The sequence below is a fragment of the Penaeus monodon genome, chromosome 32 (genome assembly GCF_015228065.2).
Source record: "Penaeus monodon isolate SGIC_2016 chromosome 32, NSTDA_Pmon_1, whole genome shotgun sequence".
Lineage (NCBI taxonomy): Eukaryota > Metazoa > Arthropoda > Malacostraca > Decapoda > Penaeidae > Penaeus > Penaeus monodon.
Window position 1 is genome coordinate 25,126,415 of NC_051417.1, and position 1,243 is coordinate 25,127,657.

Sequence of the window (1,243 nt, forward strand, 5' to 3'; positions counted from 1 at the left end):
TTTTATTTAGTTACATTTTTAGGCCATAAAAATCTATTAATTAATAAGCAAAAATTACATATTTTGCAATATTTGATGTGAAAGCACTGCAGTAAAAGAGCATAGATATATTTATTATATGTTTTCGTTATAAAAAAATATATATTTTCGTTATGTAAACCAAAATCATTAAAAGGCTTAGAGTAATGCAACACTTTGATTAGTCACAGAATAAAACTGAATTTCAATTAACGGAGCAAACTTTCATAGGTGTTTTTGTCATCTATGACTTTTATGACATTGCCACTTCTTGTTCTCGGCCCCAGAATTGTTTATTGTGATATGAGGTTTCTTTGTGGGTTGAAGGGAAGGGATGTAGAATGGGATGTATGGTGATTTCGTATAGCTTTTTTCGGGTTTGAAAAGATAAGGAGGTGGTTGTGTACAGTGCCTGTGTTTGTGAGGAAAACGGTGAACAATTGTTTATTCCGTGTATTGCGACTGTTGTGACGTGGCTCGTATAGTGTACAGTGATTTAGTTTTGAGCAGTATATTGCGATTATGGATTAAGATTTCAAGTAAAGCAGAAGATGAAAATGATAGTTCTATGCTGTGATGCATGTAGTTGTAAGTAAAATGGTGAATAATAATAAGAGCTGTGATATACGCCATGAAGAAAAAGGGTCAATGATTATAGCATCGCTCTGTTGTGGTGGATTGTAATGCGTTTGTGAATATGTGGATCATATGGGGTTGTGAGTACACTGGTGAACAATGATAATATCTTTTTCCTGTATGCAGCCGATTAAATTACATTAGAAACTCAGGGAAAATATGGTTACGAGAGCAAATAGTGATACAATTATCAATCATTTAACAAGTGTTAGAACTGAAAATATATCATTATTCTATTAAACCTGAAAATAAAATATTTGTCTGGTAATGACAGTAAAACATTACACAAAGCTAACATCAACAGAATTAACGCTAACGATTCAGTTTAGTTTTTAAAAACTCTACGGACCCACACAGCCACATTTAACAACAACGACATGTAACTAGGGCTCAGCAAGTAGGACAAATATGAGAGCAAAAGGTCAAATTAGTTCATAGGTCAAAGGTACTTACTTAACTTGCTGGGCTTCTGAAGATACGCTAGCTTGTAGTTTAGTGATCAGAACACGTAGAATATTAAGGAGAAACAGGAAGTTTGTCTGTAAAGAAGTAATACGGATATGGAAATTCTATACTTGACTTCATACTA

At 33.3% G+C, this 1,243-nt stretch overlaps 1 protein-coding gene across 1 annotated transcript in view; it reads right to left on the reverse strand.

Annotated features, from left to right (window-relative positions):
• The window catches only part of LOC119593767 (PDF receptor-like), a 172,227-nt gene that overhangs the window by 9,631 nt on the left and 161,353 nt on the right, over positions 1–1,243 (reverse strand). The window contains exon 9 of the mRNA XM_037942784.1: positions 1,108–1,193. Coding sequence (XP_037798712.1) covers positions 1,108–1,193 — 86 coding nt within the window. The remainder of the gene's footprint in view (positions 1–1,107; positions 1,194–1,243) is intronic.